Source organism: Gallinula chloropus (genome assembly GCF_964237585.1).
Source record: "Gallinula chloropus genome assembly, chromosome: 4".
NCBI classification, from domain to species: domain Eukaryota; kingdom Metazoa; phylum Chordata; class Aves; order Gruiformes; family Rallidae; genus Gallinula; species Gallinula chloropus.
In genome coordinates, this window is record NC_140088.1 from 38,395,363 (window position 1) to 38,421,108 (window position 25,746).

The 25,746-nt window shown below is 50.8% G+C and overlaps 2 protein-coding genes across 3 annotated transcripts in view; one reads left to right on the plus strand and one right to left on the minus strand.

Annotated features, from left to right (window-relative positions):
* Positions 1–1,006: 1,006 nt before the first annotated feature.
* Positions 1,007–2,274, minus strand: INAFM2 (InaF motif containing 2). Of its 2 annotated transcripts, XM_084262984.1 has the most exons (2): positions 1,940–2,274; positions 1,007–1,888 (listed from the first exon to the last, which is right to left on the minus strand). In XM_084262984.1, exons 1-2 carry the CDS (start codon positions 2,123–2,125, stop codon positions 1,685–1,687), a joined length of 390 nt encoding a protein of 129 aa, XP_084119110.1. In that variant the 5' UTR covers positions 2,126–2,274; the 3' UTR covers positions 1,007–1,684. The 2 variants fall into 2 exon arrangements, with proteins under 2 accessions (XP_084119110.1, XP_084119109.1); XM_084262983.1 differs by having other exon boundaries at positions 1,007–2,274.
* A 13,857-nt stretch (positions 2,275–16,131) lies between these two features.
* The window catches only part of PLCB2 (phospholipase C beta 2), a gene marked incomplete at its 5' end in the record, with an annotated part of 47,813 nt that continues 38,198 nt past the window's right edge, over positions 16,132–25,746 (plus strand). Inside the window, 3 exons of the mRNA XM_084262657.1 lie at positions 16,132–16,215; positions 20,139–20,216; positions 22,497–22,565. Of these exons, the coding sequence (XP_084118783.1) occupies positions 16,132–16,215; positions 20,139–20,216; positions 22,497–22,565 (231 nt within the window). The remainder of the gene's footprint in view (positions 16,216–20,138; positions 20,217–22,496; positions 22,566–25,746) is intronic.

The window sequence follows — 25,746 nt, forward strand, 5'->3', positions numbered from 1 at the left end:
ACTAGCTAGCCTCCTTCTTTAGCACATTAACGTACAGACTTCCCTGCACTCTTCAGAAAAAGGAAAAGGAGGGTGGGGAGAAGATCACAACCAAACCTCTCCCTCCTTTCACCTAACTCGCGTCTGGAAGCCCCTCTGCTCCTGGTTTAACAGATGCTGTAAAGGAGATGCCCAGCTGCCGACACAGGCTAACACACCACTACCAGTCCAGGTATGATACAGCTATTTTTCCCTCCAACTTTAAAAATGTCAAGCACCGTATTTCACAGTACCTTTGCGATCTGCACAACTGAAATACATACGCTGCATCAGATCACATCTTCATCCCTCAGCAGAAGAAATCCAGAACTCCAGGGATCATTTCACAGATATGTGGAACAGCCTGGCAGTCTTGCATTTAAGGCACTCAACCTAAGCCACCACTCTGAAAAGCAGCTGCTGAGAATCACAGAGCACTTACAGAGTCCGAGCTGACATCCTACAGTTGTTGAAGGCCAGGTTTTCTGCAGTGCCTGACAAGGAATGGGACCGGGCAGAACACCTCTGAAGACTACAGGGCAGGAATACACTAAGGAGGAAAGAGAGCCTCCCCAGGGCATGTCTTGAGCCAGCTGGCACAGACCTACCTCCTGATGGTACCAGCTCTGGGGTGCTGCTGAGGTGCTGTGAGGGTCTGGAAGCTCAGCCATCCCACGCAGGCGAGAGCACAGCTGTCTGAGCCACTGCCACAGCTGCCCACCAGGAGAGCTCCACCTGCTTCCATCTGGAAAGACCAAACCTTTCACCACCAATGCTTAGCTGCCACGATCAGCCAAAGTTAGACATGCACGGAGTTTTCTCCAGCCTCACCTACAGAGACCAACGACAGATGAATCAACAACTTATTATGCCACAGCTGCCCATTACAGTAGGCAAACCATTTGGCTACCCAGAGAGTTCTTCCAGTGCCACATTTCTCCCAATTTGTGCTCCCCACCGCCAAAGAGAACATAGTGCATTACAGAGACTTTCATATTGGGAAAATATTTTAATATAGTAAACAAGTCAATTTACCTTTCACACGGTTTTAAATAAGTTTATGGTCATTGTTAAACAAAACCGGTTTGACTTAAAACAACGGAGTACACCCTCTAAATTCGTATTGTTCCCAGCTGATCCTGTAAATAGTGAGGAATTCTGGACACCGATATCCTTTTATAGGTAACAGACCGGCATAAATAGCGCAGGAACTCAATGCGGGTTCGAAGGGAGAAGCTAGCCCCGGCGAGGGGAAAAACGAAGCCACGAAATTCCTTTTTGAGGAAGAACGGGGGCGGGAAGGGAAATATACCGCAGTTCGGCCGAGAAGAAACGCTTCCTTCCCGCCGGGTCAGTCTCCAGCCTGAGCTCTTCGGGGCTCCTCCGCGCCGGGGGTCGCGGTGCCGCCTCCCCAGCGCCAAGCGCGGCCGGCGCGCAGGGGCGAGCAGCCGATCCCACCGCGGGCAGCGGCACCACCGGTCTCCGGCCGCCGCCGAGCCCGGGCGCTGCATCCCCCTGCTCCCCGCCGAGCCCCCCTCCCCGGGCTGGCGCCGGCCTCCCAGGCTGCAGCGCGGCCGCTCTCCCCCCACCCCGCCGTCCGCCGGGCTCGGCCTCCTACCCGGCCCGGGGCGGGGTGGGGGGGGGTGAAGGACCGCTGACGGCCGCCTCAGGGGCTGCCGCGCACCCGGCGCGGCGCTGCGGCGCTGGCCTCGGTCCCGGGCGGCGGCGGTGACGCGTCCGGGCGGTCCGTCTCGGCGAGGCCGGGCTCGGGGCCCGTCCGCGGCGGCGCCGGCGGAGCCTCCGGCGTGGGTCCGGCGGGCTGCGGGGCGGGGAGGCGGCTGGCCGCGGGGCCCAGCGGCGCGGCGCGCGGCTGCGAGGTGGCGGTGGCGGCGGGGCCGGAGGAGCCGCCGCCGCCGCGCACCGGCTGCCAGATGAGGCTGTAGTAGACGGCGAGGACGATGGCGGCCAGCGAGACGGAGAGGACGTAGGCCAGCACGGTGGCCAGGCGGACCCACTTCTTGTTGGTCTTGGCCGCCATGCGCGCCTTCTTGTCCCCGGTGTAAGTGGCGGGCTTGCCCCGCTCCGCCCCCGCCTCCTTCTCCTTCATGGGGGCCCGGCCCTTGGCCCGCTGCTCCACCGACCCCTCCGTGGTGGGGCCCGGCCCGGCTCCGCGCCGCCGCCCGCCTCAGGACATGGCGCTGCCCGCCCGCGCCGCCGGTGCTACCGCCTCGTGCCCCTGTCCGCGGCCCGCCCTGGTCCGGCGGCTCGGCCGGCCGCGGGCGGGAGCCGGGGCGGGGCTTAAAGGGGCAGCACCGCACGGCGGGGAGGGGAGGGGAAGCCGCGTTTAAAGGGGCGACGGCTCCGAGGGTGGGTGCAGCGTGTGTGGGTTTGGCGGGGGGTCGCGCTGCGGCGGCCCCGAGGGGGGGGGGGGGGGGGTGATGGAGGTGATGGGGGTCCCCGCACTGCCTGGCCTGAGGGGCCAGCCTGCCTGCTGGCCCTCTAGTACCCCGCGGCCCCTGCTGTGCGCGGGCCGGGGGTAGGCAGGTACGTGGGTGAGGGTGTTTCGGGGCTCTGCCCGCTGCTGCGGTCGCCTCCGGGGCCTGCAGGGCCAGCGGCGTCCCGCCGAGCCAGGCCGGAGCGATGGCTCCCTGGCGGGGCGCCGGGGCCGCGCGGGTCCGGAGGTTCCCCCTCTGCCTTCTCTTCTCCGCGGGGGTTACGTGTCGGTGCCCCCGGGCATGCGATGCTGCTGCCCGCGGTTTTGCGGTGCCCTGGCTGAGCGGGGAGCCCCGGGGAGCGGCAGCTTTAGCTCCCCGCAGGCTGGGCTCATCCTGGACCCGCGGGGATAATCTAGCCCTGTTTTAGTGCTGTTAGGGTTTGAATCCACCTTGTTCCCCGTGCGCCAGCCCCTCAGCACAGCGTTGCGTTGATGCAGCCTGGAGACAGCTAAATAACTGTTCTAGGATAAGGATTAGCCTTTTTATTTCTTTCCCTGTGTGAGATGTTTACTTTCCAGAGGGATCTTCCTCATTTTTTTTCCTCCTCCCTTAAATCTTAGGCCAGGCAGGTGTGCTGCAGCAGAAAATCTCTTATAAGCATGGAGCTGAAGCTCTGGAAGAGGGTGACAGCAGCTGGAGAAATGACTACCACTGAGAAAGGCACCAGAGGAAGTGAGTGACTGTTGACAATAGCATTTAATTTTTACCCTTAATAGCAGGAAGAATGCATAGGGCTGGGAGAGAAAGGGAAAACCTCTGAGTATTTGCAGGAAGAAGCATGGAGCTTGCAGTTCTGTGAAGATCACTGAGGCAGAAAAGGGAGTAACTGCAAAATAACTGGGCTTTGGCAAGGGGTAGATTGTGTTGGCTAAAAGCTTCTGGGTAGCTGTGCCCTCTGTCTTTGGCCCCCTGTGCATCTCACCTAAAGCAACACAAGCTGTAGCTCTGCAGTGTTGCTACAGGAGTGAGTAGATCCCACCACAGCTCTCTTGCCCAGCACCGGAGAGGGTAGCAGTGATTTCACTCCCTGCTCAGGGCAGAGGGGTCTTATTGCCAATGGCAGAGGGGTTAGACCGGGTGGGTTTTAAAGGTCCCTTCCAACCCTGACCATTCTGTGATTCTACAGCTGAGGACATGCTCTGTCCTCCTGAAATAATGTTTATGGAATGTTGCCATAACCCAGTCTGTCTAGGAAACACTTGTTAGGAGGGTTTGTGACTTTTCTATGGGCTCCTTGTCTCTCTTGCCCAGATCTGTTACACTTGACAGCATTTTTCTTGTTGAAGTTGTCTGTTGTACACCTGAAGAGCCTTTGCTGATGGCATCCTACTGACAAAGTTTTCCTGAGTCATGGAAATATCCTCTTTGGTGTTGTATAGATTCTATCCATGGATTCCCTTCAGTTGTATATGTTTAAGCAGTACATTTTGCTTTATAGTAATTGCTACAAAACTTCTAATTTTCCAGGCTTTTTCTTGATGGTGGCTTGCTCCAGCCCTTCCTCCCCGTGCTCCTCATATGTCATTCAGCAGCTGTTTGTTGCTCCATCTTTTCTCTGCATCTAAAAGAAAAAATGTGTAACTTCATCAGGACTTCAGCACACTTTTCCTCTGCATTATGTACGTTTCTGTGAGCTCAGAGCTGAGGTCAGAGGCTCCTCAGTCTCTGTGTTATGTACTTGTAAAGACTGAGTTTGGACATGCTCTGTCTGTCGTGATTTCTTAAATCTTCAGCTTGCTTTTAATCCATCCTCTCAGCTGCTAGTCTCTACTCCCATTCTTGCTGGCCTTTTGTCTTCCTGCCATTGAACGTTGTGAAGATGGGCAGAGGCACAGCCTCTGGGCTGCCGTTGGTGTCTGCTCAGCTCTTCCTCAAACTCTCTGTGCAGAAATGGGTTCGCTCCAAACCCTCATGCTGCCTCTGATCTCCTCTGGCTGTGCCACTGATGCAATTTATCTTTGCCTCTGGTGAAAGGATGATGAATTTCTACCTCCCACAAGGCCTTTCCCTCTGCTGTTTCTTTGTTCCAAGAAACAGGTGCAAAAGGAAATGGTGAGGTGGTAGGCACCAGTGTAATAAAAAGCAGTTACAGTTGCATATCTTAGTCCCATGTCCCCAAAATTAGTTTCCCCTCTCCTGGGAAGGAAACCAATCTTTTTCTAATCTCTGAGCAAATGATTGCTGCTCTTCCACTGGTGCTGCTCCCCCCGCCCCCAGCCTTGCTCTCTGCTCACCAAAGCTCTTGTTTAGAAATCCAGCAGTTAGTAGCACTCCTTTTCCATCAGTGGAGGTCTTGGCAGCCTGGATGGCAAGGACATGCAGAAGAATTGCAGAAGCAGTCCCAGCAAAGATAGTTAATGTGATGTGGCTGAGATCCTGCTATACTTGGTATCGTTTGAATGTGGATTCCAGGAGCAGGTAAAGCTGCTCAAGCTAGAAAGCGTGGCTTCAGATAATTCAGTGTTCCTTCCGGCCTTCCTAATTTTCCCTGTGAACAAGTAAATGGGTGTGAGTTTCCCTCCAGGTCCTTTTGTTCAAGAGCAGGCAGCTGCCAGAAGGCGTATGCCTTCTGTTCCTAAACTTAGTTCCTTGCTAACAGCCACCCATGAAGGCAAATGAGAGCCAGGAAGCCAGAACTGCAATAATGATATTTGCTTTGTCATCTGGGTTTTAGCAGAAAAACAAGCTGTGTGTTGAGCAGGTCCCCATGATGCAGCTCTGCTCTGGGTTGCAGAGCTCGGAGGTCTTGTCAAGTCAGTGGACATCTCAGACAAAGCTCCCAAATGAGTTTTCTCAGAGAGTTTTTCTTGTTTATAAGCTTCTCTAACTTTTGACTTCTCTTGCCTAAGGACCCACTAAGAAACTGATTTATTTAGGAGCCTGCTGCTTGCTGCCTTGCACCTGTGTTCAGTTGAAAACCCGAGTGCTGGGGCAGGTTGTTGGAGGCTTGGTGTTCCACCTACCTGACTGAACAGTGCTGCTTGAATTCTGCAGCTGCCTGTCGCAGGGGGATGTTTGTTTGCTCTCCCAGGGCCCTGGCAGATGTAGCTAAATAAACTTGTGTTATTGATTTCCGATGTGCGGCCTCAGTGGATGGCATCTAGTGCTTCAGGACAGAGAAGACTTAATTAAGGGAAGATTATTAGCCCAAGACATTACCTCTGTATAAACCTTGCTTCTGAGGCTAGTGAAGTGCTGGATTGGATTGCCCAGAAGGTGGCTGAGGGTCTGCTGTCAATGGAGCCCTCCAGAAGTGCTCTGCACTAATGTCTGTTAGAGCTGATAAACGCCACAGCCAACCCTGCCTTGGGACAAGGGATGGACTGGATTGCTTCCCACAGTCTGTTGCCCCCACTCTTGGTTTGGCAAAGGCAGCTGCTCCACCATTCCTTCCTGTGCCTGTCATTACGAGGCGATCTGATGCGACACCCTGGAAGTGATCAGCTCATTTGGCGTGGTGTGATCACTCCACTGAGGTTTATTTGTGCAACTCTCACAGTTGCTGCCACGGTGCTCTGCAGCCCTGTGTCTGGGCTCTGGCCCTGGCTTTTGTTCCTGGTGTGTGCCTCCAGCTGCGTGACTTCTCCAGGCAGGTTATAGACTGTGTAAAGAATCGTAACACTTACTGGCTGTGTGTTGCTTTTTATACTGTCTCCTTGCTCACGTTGGTGAGCCAGGGAGGGGAGATGGATGAGGTCTGCCTACCTGCCTCCTCACCCTTAAAGGATGGAGTAGGTATGTTTAAATTCATCTCTCTTTCTTGGCTGAAGTCCTTGAGCAAATACTTTGCTGGGCTTGAGCCTTCTGTCATAGAGAATGTGTCTGCTTTTGACAGGGCACAGTCTCTCACGCTGTGCTGCCTGCAATATGCCTCATTTCCCACTGGTGTTCCGGTCTCCTGTTGGGAGCCTGCAATGAATCGGATCCTGTTCCTTGGCATTTCCCTCTCACACTTTGAAATCTCCTCTGCCTTATGTGGGAAGGTGCTGTCTCTCTTGTTAATCCAGTAACAGATGGTGGGAGGTCGGGGATGTTCTTTTAATTCCTCCAGCTTCTGATTTAATTGTGGTAAGTGAAGTTTGCACAACCCACTGTCGTGTGGTGACTTGTGAAGTGATCTACTGAGGTTATAGGGTGAGCGGGGAAGACAGTGTGAGTGATGCTAACTTGAGATACGATGGCAAGAGGTCTCACTTTGCTCAGGATAGAGGCCTTGGGCAGAAACCTGATATCTCAGGGTTGTGATGCATCAGCACTTTCAACCTTGTATCGTCAACTTGGTGATGCCCGTTTTGAGCCAGTTTGTTACCCTGTGAACTGCCTGCACAGTGCAAGGAGTGAGTCCTACTTGCAGGACAGCCTCGCCTGTTGAAGGTCTCCTTGGTGGGAGAACTCCTGAGAGTGAAAAGTATGTCTGAGAAGGATTCATTATTTTATTTTCGATGTTTAGAAACTCCTGTAAGCAGGTGAATGGTTCAGACTCTACAGTGGGGAGCTGACTTTGTGGCAGACGTGTTCTCACAACACCTTGGAAGCTTTGCTTCGCTTTGGTGTAATTTGATGTTGGGTGTGCTGTTGAGTGAAGACAAATCTCAGCTTTCTGGAGGCATGGAGTTCTCACAGATAAATCTTCTTTGGCCTGCTGTTTCCATGACACTTTCCTGAAACAAGGAAGAGGCTGATGGGGTGGCTTGGCAGTGCCCTGGGCATTCACTGGAAGAAGAAACTTTGCCATTTGCTGGAATGTTAAACTCTAGTCCCAGAGGTGCCCAGCACTCTGAGCTGGTTTCACACATCAGTTAGTGGAGAGGAAAGCTGCCTTCATTCCAGTAAGAGCAGGACTGCAAGAGGGTGAATGTTGGGGGGTTATAAATTGAAAGAAGGTTCCCTTTGGCTGTGAACCTGTGCTCTGTTGGTTGTGAGTAACTCTACTCAGGAATCTAGAGTTAAAAAAAATAATCAGGGTTTCATTCATTTTGCAGGGAGGAAATGTGCATGAGCCCCCCTCCTTCCCTTTAATATCTGACGACCTGTGATATCTGAGGGCTGTGTTTCCAAAATAACCACTGCTTTCCAGCAGCAGGACATCCGTGATTAATCGCTACAGTCTGACTGTGCATCTTTGCCTCTGGTTTGCATGGTCTGAAGCTGAACTTGCCCACCTTTGGGGGTGTGGAGAGTGAGTGTGTGAGTTGTGCTTCTCTGATGCATGCAGATACACATATATATGTAGTATTTGCTCACATCTGTGTATGGGAGTGCGCTGACACGGCTTGTCTGAAAATACAGCCTGTAGTATTTAGAGAATGGCACCATGTTATTCGGAGTTGCACTACCTTGTGATTGTCCCTGTAGTTTTTGTGCATGATTAACAGAACTGTCAGGGTTGGAAGGGACCTCCAGAGATCATTGAGTCCAACCCCCTGCCAAAGCAGGGTCCCTAGGACAGGTCACACAGGTCAGCGTCCAGACGGGTCTGTAATATCTCCAGAGAAGGAGACTCAACAACCCCCCTGGGCAGCCTGTCCCAGGGCTCCCTCACCCTCACTGGGAAGAAGTTCTTCTGCAGATTGGTGTGGAACTCCCTGTGCTCCAGCTTGAGGCCATCACCCCTTGTCCTGTCCCCACAGACCACTGAGAAGAGGCTGGCCATGCCCCCCTGTGTCCCACACTTCAGATATTGATAACCATTGCTCAGATCCCCTCTCAGGCTTCTTTTCTTGTGGCTGAACAGCCCCAGCTCACTCAGCCTTTCCTCATAGGGGAGATGCTCCAAGCCCTCAATCATCTTTGTAGCCCTTCTCTGGACTCTCTCCAGGAGATCCCTGTCTTTTTTGTACCAGGGAGCCCAGAACTAGACACAGTACTCCAGGTGGGGCCTGACCATTGCTCCTGTCATCTTTGGGGCCAGCTCTTAATGCAGCCAGACTCTTGCTTAGACCCAATAGCTTGTCCAGTCTTCGAAGTCAGCTTGACTTAGCTTAAGTTTGGGTTCTTGCTGAGGTACACAAAGGCAATATGAAGTTTTAACTGTTTTTTTTTTATACAGGGTCAACATGGGTTTTCATCCTAGCTGTGATACTGTAGCTTTGAATGTGATAATGCTCCCTGATCTCACAGTAGCTGTTCATCACAGGGAACAGAAAATTAGATTCAAAGGAGGCTGTTACTCTTGACTTTCTTCCATTTCTGCCAGCTTGGCTTTGGTAGCTGAACGAGGAACATGTGCTGGACTCAAGTTGATAACCCTGTGCAAGGGAGGGTTATTCATCTGAATTAAAATAGCAGCCTGAAACCTCTCCTAGTTCTGCTGGAGCTGATTTTTTACTTGTTACATCTTACTGGTTTCACACTTGTGCGATCCTGGTTCAGGCTGCGATTGGAAATGGAGCTGTGAAGCCTTAGGAGAGAGGTTCTTCTGATGCTTCCAGGAGCAGAAAGCATAGGAAATGCCAGCAGAAAAGTCAGTCCTACTGTGTCGTATGCCTGTGAAAAGGGGCAAGATTTGTTGGCAATGAGTTTAAGTGGGATTCTTTAATAATGCTGTGTTCCCTTCAGAGAAATTTTTGAATCTCATGTTACAAGCCGCTGGCCGTTCTGCTCAGGAAACCACTTCCAGGTCCAGTGGTTTGGTAATGTGGATGTATTCCCTTCCAGCAGAGGTGTCCAAACATTTTTGGCTGTGTAACAGTGCTGTTCCTCAATTGTCTGTGCACCACGGTGCATGCATGGTTGTCAGCTGAACAGTAACTATGGTGGTCATCTCAGCCTGGGGACTGACTGTGGCTGTTCTCCAGGATCTCAAAGACCACAAATTGTGAAATCAAATCTGACACCTACCCCAGTTGTGTGTGCCCTGAGTGCTAACAGGGTGGCATGTGTCAGAGCTGGTGTTTGTGTCTGGGAAGCTGCACTGCTTCTTGTGAACGTGTCCCATTAGGCAGCAGCCTCCTCTGATACACCTTTTGAGCCTTTGCTGTTCCCACCAGTACACCCAGCCTCATGTTTGTCAATGTAGCTCATGAACATGCTGCTGCCTTTGGCCATTCATTCACCATGAATGCCACAGAATGCCCTGCTAAGAGATCCTCCCTGTGCTCTGGTAATGATTTCCATTCATTTGCTGCTTTTTCCTGTTCCCAAGTTTATCTGGCTCTTTAAAAAAAAAACAAACCAAAAAAACATGGCTGGATTGTATGCAGTGTTCCTGAGAGGTCTTTGTGAAGAATCTGTAGTAATTTTGTGTGGTGTTTGCTCCTGGCTTGATAATGTGATGAAATAAAATAATTTTCCAAGACCTAATTTTGACCTCTGGAAAGATAGGAGATAATTAAAAATACACTGCCCTGGTTGCATCCATGAGGGCTAGAAAAGCTGTGTGAAAGGCACAAATAGCAATGACCAGGGTAAAAGGAAGGGCATGTTGCCCAGGGTGCAGGGGATGAGTCCCTCAGAGCAGTGGGTCCCCGGCTGCATGTGTATCCATGTGCTCAGTAGGTTGTGAGCTGAGTCCTGATTTGCCTGCGTACACTGTGGTATTGGGAGCAGTGGTGATGTGGCAACAGAGCAAACCTCTGCAACAGCAAACCAGGTTTCTTCATCACTTTTGGATCTGATGTAAACCCCTTGTCCCATCCCCAGGTGATTATCGAAGGACGGTGCCTGGAGGAGGTCTTGCCCCTTTAGCTTTGTTCTGTAGTTGCTGGGGATATTGCTGGTGTGTGCCTTCTGTGGGCCCTGGAGCCATGGTACCTTTTAAGATTGAAAAAACCCACACAAATCAACCAACAGCTTTGGTGATCTAGGAAGAGGTTAGTGAGAAACTTGTGGGGTGGGCTGAGAGTGGTCCTCAGCCTGAAAAGCGTGCCAATCTGATTGTCTAACTCTTCACTTGCAACAGTGGAGGCCATAGATCTACCAGCAAACCCACCTGAGCCTGACTTTGCAGCCTTGTTGAAAAAGGGCTTCTTTCCTGTGGGATTCACTTGAGTGAGTCATTGCTTCACAAGTGCATTTTGCCTCAAGGAGGTAAAGAGTTTGGAACATGGTGTGCAAAGACCTTTGCAGTCAGGAAAGGAAGAGCAGAAGGTTGAGGCTGAAGGGGGAATGGGTTTAAATTGGAAGGGGGTAGATTTTGATTGGGTATTAGGAAGAAATTCTTCAGTATGAGGGTGGTGAGACACTGGAACATGTTGCCCAGGGAGGTGGTGGCTGCCCCTTTCCTGGGGGTGTACATGCCTGGGTTGGATGGGGCCTTGAGCAGCCTGGTCTGATGAGAGGTGTTCCTGCCCATGGCAGGGGGAGTGGATTTAAGGTTGCTTCCCACCCTAACCATTTTCTGATTCTATGGTACTGCTAAAGCAATACATATGGGGGGGTTTAAATGATGTGTAATCTGCTTGCATCACTCAGCTCTGCAGTTTGGAAACTGCAGGAAGCATAACATATTCCTGCCTGGGAAACCATTAACTATGGACATAACCACATCTTGGTGGTTGGTCAAACTGTGTTGGGGTGGGTTTCACACAAGGCCTCACTGCTTTTATGGCATTGTGGTGTCTGTGGCCACTTGTCTCTCTGTGCTGTAGTCTACTGCTCTGACCTCTGCGGATGGCGCTGGAGAGTCATGCTGTCAGCTGAGAGCTGTCATGAATCCTCTGCTTTCTGGTGTGGGCTCAAAGTAGGACACAATATGCCCCAGCACATGTGCTCAGCAGTTCTCCTGTCTGGGGCTGGTTAGAAAATACTGGCCTTTGTGGTCCTATGGTGTCGTTAATCCTTTTGGGATTCCCAGGGCTCAGAGGGTAGAACAGAAAAAGGAGCAGCGGGATGAACTCGGTTTTCCTTAGCTGTGAATTTATTCCTGGTGTTTGAGGGCAGTGCTAAAGGCTGGGTGTGCAGTAGCAGAGCTCTTCACTAGAGGACAGCATTACACACTGCAAAGTGGACTTGGAATGGAACAAAGCTGGAAGAGATGGTGTGTAGGTTTGGTCTGTGCTAGAAACAGGTTGGGGTTGAGGTTATAAGGTAATTTGCTATAATTTGGGAGCCACCCAGTCAAGGTGGTTTAATAGTGTACCTTAAATCACTGTCTGCAGACCCTGCCTTGTAAAATCTCTGAAGGGTAACGCTGGCTATCTTGCTTCAGCAGGCACTTTATTTATGGGGTAGGGGCTGCTGAATAGGTAGGACAGATATGGAGGAGTCTCCAAAAAAGAAAAGAAAGAAAATAAAAAGGAAGATTTTGCATATCCAAACTCTTTGAGTGGGTGGTGGGATGCACAGTGGTGACAGTAAGGGCTGAAAGGGAGACACAGGGCCCTGCACAGAGGGAATACAGGATGAGTATGCACTGGGTGATGGGCCTTGCAGGAGAATAAAGGGTAGTTGGAATAAATACAGCTACTTCTGCCTGCTCTACTATCAGAGCTCTCAGCAGAGGGCAGGACAGTTCCTTTATTCTATCGGTGGTCCATCAGCCATCTCTTCACATGAGGGACAGAAGCTCACACACAGAGCAAGGAGTGTGAAATGAAAGATAAGGAGGCTGGGTTATGCAAAAGGAAGTGAGCTTCAGCTTTATGCAAGCGGGGCTCTTGGCAGTTGATGTATGTGCTGTGTGGCCTCACAGGACAGCTGCTAGCTTGGGTGCTGCTCTTTGGGTTTGGTCAGGGTGGGGCTTAAATTTAGTGGCTCACCCCTTATGGAAAGCTGACCTTGAGTAACAAGCAAGTAAAGCTGTGGCAGGATTCTTCCTTACTTTAGGATCGTAATGAGACAAAGCTGTTGAATATCCAGGTCTGAGCGAATGGAGGGCAGAAGCAGCCTTTCTGGGAGGCTCTGGCAGGAAACAGATGTGAGGGTAACTGTGGTACATACCAGACGGGCCACTGGAACCGGTGGCTGTGGCTGCCTGATCTCAGTCCCTCCGCTCTTGGCAGTACCAGGTGGCAAAGCTCATCCCATCTCTCACTGCTTCACTGCCGTGATCTCCAAGGCCTGCTTCTAGTCTTGCAGAGGGTGGGAGGACTGTAGCTCAGATGAATGCTCTTTAGCTTAGGGAACAGCTGTGGAGAGGATAAAGCTGAGCAGCCCTGAAGCTGCTCTGGCCTTGCCGAAGGGATCAGGTGAGGGCAGAGAGAACTTTCACTCCTCTCTGCAGCCTCCTGCCACCTTTCTCTGTAGGGACCTAGGCTTCAGGCTCTGTTCCTCAGCTGCTTACAAGAAGATCCTGGAGAACAACGCGCACCCAGCGGTGCCTGACGTTTCACTGGCATTTGTGCCATGTCCCAGGCTGTTGCAAACATTCCTGACTGCTTCCAACTCAGCCTTTGAGATCGGGGCAGCCGCTCTCAGCTCTCGCTTTGCTGCTCGCGAGTAACAACGTTCTCTGAGTAGGGGGGTCCTGGTGATGCTGCCTTGGCTGGGCCTGGAGTATCCCGGTGCTTAGAGGAGCGTGTGTCACTGCAGCGTGCAGAGGAGGCTTAATACCATGAGTGTGGCTTGGCTATGAGACCAGAGGCGATGGATTCCATGTGCCCAGGCTCCGCCCGCGTGCGGAGCAGCCACAGCTCCGGGTAAGCCACCTCAGGTTGCGAAACAGAGCCAGCAGCCTTAGCTCAGATAGCCAGTTCTTGGAAAGTGTCGTGCCTGGCAAAATGTTAGCAAGTGCAGGAAACTCGGTGGTAGCTGGAAACACAGAAGTTCTTCTGTTCCTAGCAGAGAAGCCCTTGAAAGAAATGTACAGAAGATGTTGGGTTTGTTCAGGTTCTCTCTTTCTACAGCAGGCGTCTCGCTGGTAATTGCTGCCATCTTTGGGTTTTACAGCCGGAGCACTTGCTGCAGGTCCACTTCATCTCTCCTGTCTCACACCACTAGCACCTGAGAATGCCCTTAGGATTCCTTCAGCCAGCCTTCCCAGCTGTCCAGTCTGCTTCAAAGCACTGGTCTCCCTGTCTAGCTACGTAAGTTAGAGGTGGGAAAGAAGCAACAAACCATGCAGCTGGCTCCCTTTGCAGTGGGAGTTTCTTTGTCCTCTCTTCTCAGAATCAACGTTCCTTTTGGCAGTATCTTTTCCCTCTTGAGCAGCATCAAATGCCACACCTTGATTTTCATAGGAGACAACAAGGATGAAATCCCTCTGTGTGGCTGGGAATCTAGGACAGCAAGTGTAGCGCACTTATCTTCTAATTAGTTGGTGGGATCTGCTTTTTTGATTAAAATTACCCTTCCCCATGTCAGCCCTCTTCACAGGCCACTCTCCTGGTTCACCAGTGGACATCTGCCACCAGAGTCCCTGTTCTCTGCTGTCCATAAGGAATTCCTTCATGGTTTTATAGAATCAGAGAATCTAATATCATCAAGTCCAACTATTCATCCAATACCTTGTCAACTAAACCATATCCTGGAGTGCCACATCTACACAGGTTTTGAACCCCTCCAGGTATGGTGACTCCACCACCTCTCTGGGCAGCCTAGTCCAAGGCCTGACTGCTCTTTCAGTGAAGAAATTTTCCTTAATACCCAATCTAAGCCTTACCTGATGCAGCTTGAGACCAGCCTGATGCTGGTTACTTGGGAGAAGAGATCAAGCCTCACCTCACTACACCCACCTTCCAGGGAATGAGCAGGTTTGCCCTCAGCCTCCTTTCTCTTTCCCAGCCTAAACAGACCCAATTCCCTCAGCTGCTCCCTCTCAGACTTGTGGTTCAGCCCCTTCCTCACTCCATTTCCCTTGTCTGGACCTGCTTCAGCACTTCAATGCCCTCCTTGTAGTGAGGGGCCCAAACCTGAAACCAGCGTTTGAGGGGCAGCCTCATCAGTGCCCAGGACAGGGGGATGGTCACTGCCCTGGTCCTGCTGGGCCACCACTGCTGACTTCAGCCAGGATGCTGTCAGCCTTCTTGGGCTCATGGTCAGCTGTCAGCCAACACCCTCAGGTCCTTTTCTGCCAGGCATCTTTCCAGACAGTCTACCCCAAGCCTGTAGGGTTGCCTGGAGGTGCTGTGACCCAAGGGCAAGACTGTACACTTGGCTTTGTTAAACTTCATCAAGTTGGCCTCAACCAATCAATCCATCCTGTCCAGATCCTTCTGCAGAGCCTTCCTCCCTCCAGCAGATGGACACTTCCACCCCATTTGATGTCATCTGCAAACTTAGAATCATAGAATCCCTGAGCTGGAAGGGACCTGTAAGGATCATCAAGTCCAACTCCTGGCTCCATACAGGCCCAGCCAATCAGAGCATGGGACTGAGGGCATCGTTCAGACGCTTCTTGACCTCAGTCAGTCTTGCTGCTGTGACCCCTTTCCTGGGGAGCCTGTGCCAGTGCTCAACCCCGCTCTCAGGACAGAACCTCTTCCTAACATTCATCCTAAACCTCCACTGGTGCAGCTTCACACCGTTCCCTCAGGTTCTACCCCAGGTGACCAAAGAGGAGATGGGCACCTGCCCCTTCGCTCCCCTCAGCAGGAAGCCACAGACCGCCATGAGGTCTCCCCTCAGCCTCCTCCAAGCTGGACAAACCCAGGGCCTTCAGCCTCTCCTTGTAAGCCTTCCCCTCTAGAGCCTTCCCCATCCTTGTTGCCTTCCTCTAGACACTCTGATCCCTCTTGTCCTGTGGCATCCAAAACTGCCCCCAGGACTGGAGGTGAGGCTGCACCACTGCAGGGCAGGGCGGGATAATCCCCTCCCTGGACCAGCCGTGCCGTGCTTGATGCACCCCAGGATGCAGTTGGCCCTCCTGGCTGCCTGGGCACACTGCTGGCTCAAGGGTAACTTGCTTTTGACCAAAATTACTGAGGGTGCTCTCCATCCCCTTACCTGGATACATTAAACAAGACTGCCCCCAGGACTACACCTCTTCCGGCCTGTGTTCCCAGAGCATCTGTAGAAGACCCAAGTGAATCCAGAGAATATTGCTGTCCTGAGAACTCTTGTGAGCGTTTTATTTCATCTGCCAGTGGAATTTCTGTCTGCTCTGCTGATCTGTCTCACTTTTCAGGTTGACAAGCAGAAAAACCTGTAGGAGAAAGAGAAAAGAAGTTAGAGGCTGGACAGTGAAGCAAGTGGCCCCAGAAGTGAGAGTCTGTGCGCAGCAGGGAATAGGTTTGTTTTGCGTGAGATTTGGATCATCCCATGAAGGGGGCAGTCTGTGAGTAGCTTTCAGCAGACGACATCTGCTGAAATAGTTTGTCAGCTCGTGAAGCCTGCACTTCGTCAAAGGAGAATATTTAAGGAAGTCCACTGCGGAAGTGTTACAAACTTTAAGTACAACTCCGAGGAGTGGGTCCCTCCTGGAGAGGCGGTGTGCATGCCTGACGGCCCACGCCGGCATCTCAACCCATCGCAGGCGTTCCTCTAGGTGACCTTGGGCTGAGCTCCGCGTGCTTGCTTGGAGAGCTGTTGATTTACAATGCAGATTCATCGGTCCTCGCCTGCCTTTCCCTGCCCCTCCTAAATTTGGCTGGGATATAAGAGCTGTTTGCATTCTGATGCCAACAGCAGCCATGGCAGAGCGCCCTGCCATGTGAGAGGCAGAGATAGAGGGGGCTGAGGAGGAGCAAACACTGCTGCTACTATTGCTTCTGGTAGCTGAGGAGCACGTCTGCGGGACAGCATGTCCATGCTTACCCCTGTCCTGCAGCCCCCGGAGGTGAAGGAGTATCTGTCCAAGGGCGAGCACTTCTTCAAGTGGGATGATGTGAGTACCGGGGCTGTGCTTTGTGAGGCTGCGTGCGTGGTGATGGGGCACCTACCGGGTTTTGGCCAGGGTTTGTGGGGAGGCTGGGTGCATCTGTTCAGTGTGGGGGGGACAGGACATTGCGGGTCAGACGTGAGAGCAGCAGTGTCTGGATAGGGGAGAGCGAACTGAGGACAGGAGAGGTGAGGAGTAAGTGCAAAGGGCTATGTGTGTGTTGGGACTTGGCGATGTGGCGTCTTGTCACTGCAGAGGTTGAAAGTAAGCGGAGTGTGCTGCTGGGCCTGCATGCATGGCTCCTCTGGTGTAGGACCCCAGGGTCCTGTCTGTGTGTGTGACCACCTTCCTGAGGGCTGGGTCGCTGCCGAGAGTCTGCTTGTGGTGAGGGGCATGTGCTGCCTTAGATTTGTCCGGCAGAGCATGAGGGGTAGGATTCATTCTAGAGCTGAAGGACTCTGCAGATGGAGAGGAAATCAGGCTCCAAGTTGCTTCCTCTTACGGCCCTGTTGCTGGAGTGGGTTGGGGTGAGCCACGTCCTCTCACGCCTGTCCGGCTTGTGGGTTGATGAGCTGCCCAGAGTGCAGCGGGCCAGCAGCAAGTGGCCTGTGTGTTAACAGTGCCAGAGCCTCGGAGGGTGCTGCAGAAATCTGCTTCCTCCTCCAACTCAGTGTCCTTTTGTACCTTAAACACCTGGCTTGCAGGCTCTGCCTTTCGTTGTGAGGGGAAGAATGTGTAGAGCAGCAGAAGAGAAGTTCATCTGACCGCAGTAGTCCCCCGCCTCACTTTCTAAGGAGGCAAAAGTGTATCCACCCTAATACCCACATACCTGAGCAAGAGGACAGCAGCTGCCCGTCTGTTCTGTCTGGAGTAAATTGCCTGCAGTTGAACCTGAATTTTGGTTGAAGGTTGGGGGCGGGGGGGGCACAAGCCAGGTTATTGTTATTAACCGGGACCTGGGGAGGGGGGGAACATTTGATGTGGTATTGAAAATGAGCCACATTAGCAGGATCCTCCAGCAGCAGCACAGGAGGGGTCAGCGCTTACTTTTGGAGGTGTAAAGCTGGAACAGAGTTTGAAGTCCCAAGGCACTGTGTGCGGGGGAGGCGGATCGCTTGCATGCAGCATAAGCAGGGGTGGTCCAGTGGCACTGAGAAGCAAGGTAGCAATGCAGTGTACAGCAGATGGGAAGGTTGGATGCTGAGGAATATGGGCTGGGGTATTGCTGTGGTTATTCACTAGCTGTACATCAACACGAGGGTGATACCGGGGTACAGTGGAGCCACTACCTGCAGAATGCACTTGTGGCTTCTTTGAAGGTGGACAGGGATTTGGTTTCTGAGAAAACCAGTAGCTTAGCTTGTCTAAAACTGCTGCTGACTTTCCATGCTCAGTCCTCGGGGACCACTTTGCCAAAAACTTGAAGCTGTTAAGTGCCTCACTGTGGGAATTCCTGGAATGGTTAGGCTGCTTTGAAACCCCAGGTGAGTCAAGCTGGGATTCCAAGACCCACTAAGTGTTCGCTGCTGCAACCATAGGAGTTGGGAGCTCAAGACCTGTGCCGATTTTCCCCTAAGGTTTACAGATTTGTGAGCATTCCTAAAAGGTCGCCTCTTCTAAGTAGTTTACAGACTTGACCTCCCACAATAATGGAAACCTTCTCCACAAGTGGGCTCTTCTGGTCACGTCACTCCATCTCATCGTGCTTTCCCACTCCACAGTTAGAGCAGACTGCAAAGGATGGTCTCAAGAGCTCCAGGCTGCATGGTTGCTGCTCTTTAGAGCTTGTGGGCCTGCAATGTTTTTTGTCTTATGCTTTGAATTGATCTGGCCACGCTGTGGGTAACAGTTTTGAAATCCTTCCACGTTACCTGAGGTGAAGAAATGAAGGTAGATCAGTCTGGCTCCTTGCATCACTCTGTCCAGTTTGGAACTGGGCCAGAGCATTCACTGTACCTAACAGCTTCTTGAGAACAGCAGAGCTACACTTTTTCTTTCACCTTGTCTGGCATTTGTAATGTACTCTCTAAAGGAGAGCATGGTAGGACCTCTTGACAGACAGGACTCTTCTTACCTGTCCCACTGAATTAGTTGCATCATCTTGGGGTATGGAGTGGCTCAGTTGTGCTGTTGTTTAGCATCCAGTGAGTGGGGTTGCCAAGCAGGCTAAAGGAGGTCAGCCCTACTCCAGAACCAGCTTGGGAACCCTTTCAGAACCTCAGGTAGGGGATGATGTGGTAGCTGACCTCTTAAGCAGAGCAGATGCTTAGAGATTTGGCTCTGTCTTGAGTCTTAGTGCTCACAGTGAAACCAAAAATGTTTCTCTTGAAGATCCTGGATTACAGAGTGTCACCAGATAATGCTTGCATTCTGCTCCAGAGTTGAACTCCACAGCATGAGGAGCAGCCAGCTTGGCTGCCAGACCACCTTCTGTAGAGTTCACCATTTCCTACCTTGTCAGGAGCCACCTGTAAGAGAGTGTACCTGCACCCTGCAGCTATCCACATCCCTGACCAGGAGGCTAGCAGCCTTTACTGCAGCCTCAACTTACTTTCAAGAAAGCTGCTTTGGAGGAGATAAGGTTAATCTCGAAACTTGGCTCAATACGCAGTAGTAGTGCCATGGTGCCTGTTCAGCTCTTCATGGCTTGTGGCCATGTGTTCCAGGAGCTAACAGAGAGTGCTGGGAACCTGAGCACATGCTGTGCAGATCAGTACTGTCCTAGTACAGCGTGAGAGAGACAGCAGGGAGTGAAAGGAGAAGACATGCAATTTAATGGAGAATACTGAATCTGGTGAAGGTCCCAGGTATGCTCTAGAGTGAAGTAAAAGTTCAATAACTAACTGAAGAACCCAAGGCCAAGTGAGAAATACAGCTTCAAAATTCCATTACTGGTTTAGCCTCAGTAGCTGGGTACTTGAGCTTCTTGAAATGAATTTGGAGCCTTCCCAGAAATGGCTGATAGACCTTGTGATCCTGTCTTCTGTGGCACTGGACCTCAAATGTAGTGAGGAATCATCTAGATGAAGTGAGCAAATGGGCTGGGACCCAAGTAGAGGCACCAAGCTTCTTTTATCTCTGTCTCCAAAGAGCTTGTGCTAATTCATCTCTTTGTGTGTGAGATGGGAGTGGGTGCTGTCTTGAAAACGTCCATGAAGTCACCTTTAACTGAAAATGCAAAAGCAGTGTCATTATTGCAAAGCAAAGCACACAGCCTCTGGGCAGCCTGTGTCTCCTTTCCATACCTGCTTTGGTTCTGCTCTGGAGGGTCTGCCTGTTGTATGGGGCTCAAGAGCCCCCAGGCATTCCATCCAGCCTAGTGCCTGTAGCTTGGGTCTTTAAATAGCTGCTGCTTTCCGTAGTCTGTGTAGAGCTAGTCCATGAAACTCAAGAATCAACCCCTAAAGCAAACTCATCGGCTGTATTAGATGGGCCCCTCCTTGAGCTTTTCTTGACTAAGCCCTCATTCTCTGCAGAGAGCCCAGGTAACTAGCACGAGGGCCTAGGTGGTAGATGAAGGATGAATGCTGTCTTGGCTTGGTCAAGGCTCCTTCTGGAGCTTGTAGAACAAAGTAGGTGCCTTGGAGGGAAGGCAGTTCAAGTGAAAGCAGCTCCAGGTACTTTATCATCTTAATTCATTATATAGAAACCTCCTGAGAGTTGTTGTAGTTGAATTTGTAGTGTTAAGTGAGAGGGGTCAGTGAGTGATAAGTGAGTGCGAGTTCAGCAGAGATCAGCTTCTGTTACTCAAGAGATGTGCCAGAATCATCTGGTTCACTTCCATGAATCACAGAGGATGATTCACCTGGCTGGGTCTGTATTTGAACTGGAAATCCTATGTCTCATGGGTCCTCCAAGTCCAGGAAGGTGCCATCCTCCTTGTGTGTTTTTTTTTGTTGTGGGTTTCTTTTTTTTTTTTTTTTTTTTAGGAAACAGCAGTTGTTTCTCCTGTGATTCTTCGAGTGGATCCAAAGGGCTTTTACTTATACTGGACCTATCAGAATCAGGTAAGTGCTAAGACTTCCAACTCAGGTTATTCTATGATTCTACTTCATGGCTTGGTCCCCAAGTAGCCAGTTCAGGCTTGTGTGCTGCACTCAGGAGCAAACTCTCACAGTCATTCCACACAGCAGGAAACCCCCCACAAAGGACCTGCTTATTCAGTGGCAATTTGTCTGTCTTCGGACTTCCAGAAAAGAGCAGGAAATGAAGCTGTGAGCGTGCCAGAGATGAGTGTGGCCTTCTTGTGCTTGTCATGCTGGAATCACCCACCCGTGGGGGTCATTAGATATTCTTCAGAGAAAAGTAGTACTGATATCCCTGTTTCCCAGCATGCCAAAGGATTCTCCCCACTAGTACAGCGCTGCAGTTGGAAAGACGATGGCTAGATGTATGCTACTTCAGCTGACATGTGCCTCATGGGCAGCCTCTGTTCTAATTAACTGCCTAGGGGGTTTCAAAATTTTAATGACAGAAGGTAGTGACTAGTGGTGTAGAGGCTGTGTGGGGTCTGGAGAGTGAGTTGCTCTCCTCTCAGGCCAGGCTGGTGTGTATGTGCTGCTGGAGGAAACCTGCAGGCTGCCAGAGGAGAGGCAGGCAGCAAACTTAGGAAAGAGCCTTCAGTTCCTTGCTGATGAGTAACAACCAGGCGTGAAGAGATCTGCTGGATGGAGGTAGAAGGCTGGGCTTACTTCTGCATTCCAGAGCAGAGCTGTGGTTCAGCTCTACTTCCTCCTCGTGACCTACATGCTGAAGAAGCATAGTAGATAAAGACAGTCCTGTGCAGGGCCCTGGCCAAGAGACCTGCTGTGTTTTGGTGATCTCTGCCTTCTCAGAAGTTTGAGCCCTGGTACCAATGGGAACAAGGCACTGCCACACAGCTGTATCCTCTGAGAATGTGGTGTTGCAAGGCTGGGGCTGTCCCGTCCCTCTAGAAGTGCTCTCCTTTCACCTGTCTCTCTCCCTCTCATTCCTCTTAATATCTGTTCCTGGTGGTACAGCTTCTGCTATAAGGGCTCCAGGCAGCAGGAAGAAGTGGTGGCACTGGAGGAGGTACACAAAATGGGGCAAGGGGAGCTGTTGCCACTCACCAAAAGTGAGCTGTTTCACTACATTAGTGGTACAAGGGGTGTAATGACCTGGGGTGAGGAAGCATAGCTGACATGATGATGGCTGGGGGACGGTGTCTCATATTCCTGAAAAATGCTGTTGATTAGCACCTAAAATAAACTATAAGCAAACTTGAGAGCCACAGTGGAGCAACAACCTGTTCTACATCCTTGGGAAAACACTTGTCTGGCAGCTTTCCTATTCTCTGAGGCCATCTTCAGAAGTGTGAGCTAGCAAGAAAGGTGGTGGGCAACTGCTGGCTGTTGGAAAGAGCTTTGTGAAGGTCGTGTGCAGGCTGGCATGAGCACAGCAACTGGGGACAAGAGATGGGCTGATAGAGGGCATGGTGTGCTATGGTCAGTAGTTTGTTGAATTTGTGTGGCTTATTACTCTCTGGCTGACTCCTCTTAAAATCTGCTTGCCATGAACACCAAGGAAGAGAAACTGCACTGCTTTTACACCAGGGATTCAGAAGGGAGTGGGGTAGGGGTAAAATTTCCATCCCACTTGGCAATAAAATGGGGATACAGCCAGAAGACATGGTATCTGCATTGTTCCTTATTGTGAACTTAGAAAATATCTCCTGCAACGAGTATGATTTGTTCTCCAGATCCACAGTGAGCAGACAAATTAGTAACAGAGGAAGGAAATTCAAGTTGGATATTAAAAGAACAAACAAAATAAACCTGAGAACTAGGCAGTCGTGAGGACGTGGGGTGGGCTGCCTAGGAAATGTCCCCCGTGGGAAGTGCTTCAGAACAGATTAGGTGGAGGTCTGCTGAGAGTGACCCGGGAGGAGGTGGTCCTGCCTGCCTTCCAGCCCAGCCCCTCCACTGAAACGCAGCGATGCGAAAGACAGGCTGAGAACATGGGCGGGTTGTGTTCTCACATGGGCTGTAACCAGGGCGGTTTCCCCACATAAACCCGTGTGCGTCTCATGCTCACAGCAATCCACACCAAGCCTCTGGGCTGGCCCCCAGCAGGACCCTGTGGCAGACCCTGCCACCTCCACACTAGTCAACCAGGCTGTCAGGAGCTGATGTGGTTCTGGTGGGAGGGCTCCCCCCATGAAGGGCGCTGCCTGAGACCTGCTTTGCAGCTTCTGAGGGCTCTGTAATGGTTTTCTTTCTTTCCACCTTTGTCTTTCCTCAATCTGCCCTGTCCTTATTCTCTTGTAGGAAATGGAAATTTTGGATATAACCAGCATCCGAGACACCAGAATAGGGCGGTTTGCCAAAAACCCCAAGGTGAGTGCACAGCTTCATTTCTGCCAGCTGTTTGTCTGGGAGAGGCAGGGTTGCCTGGGGCTTCGATATAAGCTGAGGCAGTTTAGCCCAGCTTTCTCCTACAAGAAGGTGGAGAGGACCTCGCTCCTTACATCACAACTGTGTAAATGGGGAAAAGCCATCTTTACTCTTGTCCCTGAATTCCTTAGGGGTGCTGAGCACCCAAAAGAGAGGTGCACCCCGATTACTGTGTATGAACTTGTCAGAAAAAATATCTCAAACAATTCCCCTTCCAAGTGCCTGCCAAAAGACTCATCCACTATGGGCAGTGACCGTGTCCTGTCTCCTGCCATGTATCTCGCTAGTGATAATCCTGGCTGTGCCTTTATGGGCAGTGAGCTCCCAGCTCCACTGGGAAGTCCTGCAGGAGACTTGGGATGCTTCTGCACTGAGTCACAAGAGCTTCTCTCTTGTGCAAAGATGCGCAGGCAGGGGCATGGCAGCGCCAAACCTGTAGTTACAGTGAGATTCCAACACAGTGTGTGGTGGGGTTTTGCCCTTTAAAGGGAAGAAAACACGGTTTCAGAAAAGCTGGTGTGTGTCTTGGGTTTGTTTTTTCCCTCCAATAACTTCCAATTATCTGCTTGCTGTGTGGCAGACTAAGGGAAGCACGTGACTATGGCTTTGTTCTTGGTTTCAGTTATAATTTAAGCTTCCTGCAGTAAAGCTGTCCTTGTTAGGAGGTTGTTTATTTTTTCTGGGTCTGCTTTTTGTTTGTTTTTATTTTTTCCATGTATGGAAAAGGCAAGCAGAGACTTGAACCAAAGCTAGGATGTGAAAAGGAAGCGAAGGAGTAAAGGTACTGTTGCCGTATGGTGACATTGGTGATTCTCAGCCTAATGCAAAGGGGGAGGATTTTGCAATATGCACTGAGAGACTCGAGCAGCCTCTTTGCATAAGTAGTAGGGCTGTTTTCTTACTGCTTCTCTAGAAATGGCTATTCAGAGCTCCCCGAGACAGATCTTACTCAAAAGACCATTATGACACAGGTGCTAAAAGCACAGCAGAGCTCAAAAGCACTGCCCATTGTAGACAATTCTTCGTCATAATTCCTTCTGAGACACTGTTTCTTCTTGGAAATTCATTAGAATGGGGCGTATTTGAGTTTTCAATAAGTCTAAAACTCTGTCTGCAATTTGTTTTGTAGGAAGAATGTTTGAAAAAAGTGCTCAGAAGTTTTGTTGGTGTGTGGTGGTTTGTTTTTTCATTTGAGAGAATGAAATAGTCGGGCTGGTAGGGCAAGGTGCTACACTCCAGCAGTAAGGAAAGGGCCAACTCCAAGGAGAGGTGGAAGATGCAATTTTCTAGGGAGTTAACCTTTGGGAGTAACCAGTTTGCAAAATGACTTCAGCTTTGCTATAGATATGAATTGTGGTGTAAGTACTGAGCCAGAGGTGGGTGTCCTTGTGGTGGGACAAGCCAGGCTGGGGAAAAATGCCCTAGACTTTAACAATTAGTTAAAGGAGATTAATTGGAGACTAGCAGGAGAGACATGCCAGCACAGTGCAGCATCAGAGTTGCCTCTAGACAGAAGGAATTTCTACCCAAGCAGCATCTTTCTGTGATGAGCCCCTCCTCAGAAGCAAGGAATTGCTCTGGAGACAAGACCAGCCCCAGTTTCTTAAGAGTAATTCACAGTACAGTTCTGGGATGACTGCTTTCCATATCCAGAGGAAAACTACACTGGCCTTTTAAAAGACTTCTTTGATAAAAGCACAGAGAAGTTTGTGAAAAGAACAAGGAAAAGCCTGGGCAGTACCAGGTAGCAAGCAGCAGATGAGGAGAAGCAGTGGCTGTATTCCATGGTGAGCTCCAGAGCTTTTTGAGAAAACTGGACAGTGGCCCATGTGTGATATCCATCAAAGGCTCTTGCAGAACAGGACAAGAGAGGACATCCTTGCATGGGAAAATTACTGCTGGACAGTTTGCTGATGGTACTGAGTTATTTGGGGTAATAACATGAGGGCTGACTTGTAGAAAGACCTTGAATTGCTAATCGTCCAAGCGATCTATAAGTGATAAAATTTAGTACAGATGAAAAACAGGCAGTGCACACAGGGGAAAGGAAAAAACCAACTCAACCCCCCCAAAAACCATCAAAACCAACCATCTCCTCAATCCTAACCTTCTGTAGTACCAGGCTCTGAGTTGACTGCTGCCATTCAGAAACAAGTTTGTGAAGGTACGGTGAATCCAAACAAATATCAGCTCAGTGTTCAGTAGTACTTGCTCAAGAACCAAGCTGTACTTTAGGAATTATAAGGAAGGAGTTAGGAAGTGATGCTGCAGTGTGCACCATGTTTCTGTGCCTTTCTAGTGTCCTCATCCCAAGTGAGACACAGGAGAAGACAGAGAAGGGCCACAAGAACTGAATGGCTACTGTAGGAAGAGCAGCTGAATAAGGAGGGGCTGTAGTCCAGCAAAAATAAATAAATAGGGGGATGTGGACGAGTATTGTGGAGTGCTGGACAGCCAGAGGTTGAATTTCAAGACCTGTCTGGACACTGACCTAGGGAACCTGTCCTAGGGAACCTGCTTTGGCAGGGGGGTTGGACTTGATGATCTCTTGAGGAGCCTTTCCAACCCCTATGATTCTGTGATTCTGTGAATGGAGAAAGTGAGCACGAGGCAGTTGCTCAGCGTTTCTTCCAGTGGGAGAACTACACATGGAGTGGAGTTTTCCAAAGGCAGGTTGGGCTCGAGCAGGAGTCGCCGCCTTACCCGCTGCGGCACTGTGCGGTGCCTTCCTGCCCGAGAAGCGAAAACGTGTGCAAGTTGTAAGTCAGGACAAGGAGGAAATGCCCTCCCAGGGTTATTAAACGTAAGATAACGCCTCTGGTTTAGGAAGTTGCTTAATCTTAAGTTACTGGAAGCTGCAGAAACGTGTCAGGGAAGCATGATTGTGTTTGCCCTATTCTTTCCCCAGGCATCTGGATGGATCTGTGGTGTGACCTGGTGTAGCTGTCATATTCTGGCTGTTGTAGTAGGCCAGTGACAGGCTTTTACAGCCCTGGGAACTGGCTGCGGCTCATTTTTTACAAAAAAAAAACAAACAAAGGGCAAGGGCCAAAGTAATTTATTAAGTATTCTCAACAAGCACAAGTGATGTGTTTGCTGACAACCTCTGCTGTGAAAATACCAA

Coding starts and splice junctions, on each gene's coding strand:
- INAFM2 (XM_084262983.1), bottom strand. CDS start 2,125: ATGAAGGAGAAGGAGGCGGGGGCGGAGCGGGGCAAGCCCGCCACTTAC.